This window comes from Arvicanthis niloticus, chromosome 12, assembly GCF_011762505.2.
Source record: "Arvicanthis niloticus isolate mArvNil1 chromosome 12, mArvNil1.pat.X, whole genome shotgun sequence".
Classification (NCBI taxonomy): Eukaryota; Metazoa; Chordata; class Mammalia; order Rodentia; family Muridae; genus Arvicanthis; species Arvicanthis niloticus.
In genome coordinates, this window is record NC_047669.1 from 17,505,104 (window position 1) to 17,506,565 (window position 1,462).

The 1,462-nt window shown below is 46.5% G+C and overlaps 1 protein-coding gene across 1 annotated transcript; it reads left to right on the top strand.

The window, feature by feature from the left end:
- The first annotated feature begins 723 nt into the window (after positions 1-723).
- Positions 724-1,167, top strand: LOC117718271 (proteasome maturation protein-like). The gene is made up of 2 exons (XM_034515841.1): positions 724-858; positions 898-1,167. Exons 1-2 carry the CDS (start codon positions 724-726, stop codon positions 1,165-1,167), a joined length of 405 nt encoding a protein of 134 aa, XP_034371732.1.
- Positions 1,168-1,462: the final 295 nt, after the last annotated feature.

The following is a 1,462-nucleotide window of genomic DNA, read 5'->3' on the forward strand; positions in this document are numbered from 1 at the left end:
CTGTTCTCCAACTGTTCGTCTTATTTACACAGGTGCTGAACACACAGTAACAGTGAAGTGTCAGGCACTTGGTGAGGAGCTAGTGACCGCAGAGAAGGTGACAATGTAGATGACCTCCTATCTTTGAAGAGGTTATGGCCTGGCCAGGGAGAGTAACCAGTACACAAGTATATTTAAATAAATATGCATTTAAAATACATTTGAATGAGCATAGTGTATATTTAAGCACTAAAACCACAGCAACACTGGGTGGGGGGTAGTCTAACATTGGAACAGAACTCTGACTGAAATATTCATGATATTTACCCATGGGGCAGGGTAGGCTCTGTAAGGAAGCAGAGTCTGTGTCGAGGTTTCTTAGTGAGTGGCCTTGGAGTAAGAGTTGTGGGAAGAAGGGGAAGTCAGAAAAGACAGAGGAAATGCAAAGAAACCCTGTAATAGCATTGGCTAAACTCCGATCAGAGCCATAGCTGTCCTGACTGGGTCACACTAGCTGGGTTTTGCTGTGTCACTGAGTGTGGGCCACCTCAAGAAGGATTTCATCTTGGAGAAAGTGACTGCATCTGAGAGGGCTGAAAGGCAGAGGCTACCAGCAGGCAGCACCTATAGCAGAAGCAAGGACGTCTCCATTAAAGGGAGAACTGACCCGGAAACGGAAGTGAGTGTGATATAGTCTTGGCCGGCTATAGCAGGTTCAGAGGCTTTTGCAGAGCTCTTTCCAGGATGAACTCCAGAGGCCTTGGGTCGCAGCTGAAGGACAGGATTCCAGTTACCGAGCTCTCAGCCAGTGGGCCTTTTGAGAGTCATGATCTTCTCCGGAAAGGGTGTGTGTGTGTGTGTGTGTGTGTGTGTGTGTGTGTGTGTGTGTGTGTGTTCGTAAAATGAACCTTTGCTCAGTCACCCTCTGATTATCAGAAAAAAAAAATCCAACTCAACCAGGACAAGATGAACTTTTCTACCCTGAGGAATATTCAGGGTCTGTTTGCTCCCCTGAAGTTACAGATGGAGTTCAAGGCAGCGCAGCAGGTTCAGCGTCCTCCGTTTCTTCCGAGCTCAAACCTCTCACTGGACATTTTGAGAGTCAACAATGAGACCATTGGTTTTGAGGATGTTCTTAACGATCCAACACTTTGTGATGGGCGAGCCACACTTGATAGTGGACTATAAGCTGGGCTTGCTGTAATACAGGGATCCCTGAGAGAATGACAGATGTGCTTTTCAGCTGCCTCTGCTACACTTTGATGTTCACAGCATTAAAGTACTGAGAGAAAAATTAAAAAAGAAAGAATGGAGAGATATCCCTGTGTCCATAACATCAGCAGTATGGAGAAAGCAAGGCTATACAGGGGGTGGGGAGTGGGTTCCTGCACGGACATACGTGTCCCCATTTCTTCCTAGGCTGAGTGGACTGACTTTTAAAATCACTCACTAGATCCGTAAGAAGGGTTCTTACCAGCAGACA

Excerpts from the sequence above, each read along its gene's own strand:
- LOC117718271 (XM_034515841.1), top strand. The coding sequence starts at position 724 with ATGAACTCCAGAGGCCTTGGGTCGCAGCTGAAGGACAGGATTCCAGTT. Across the intron at positions 859-897 it reads GTGTGTGTGTGTGTGTGTGT|TCACCCTCTGATTATCAGAA; the intron begins GTGTGTGTGTGT and ends ACCTTTGCTCAG.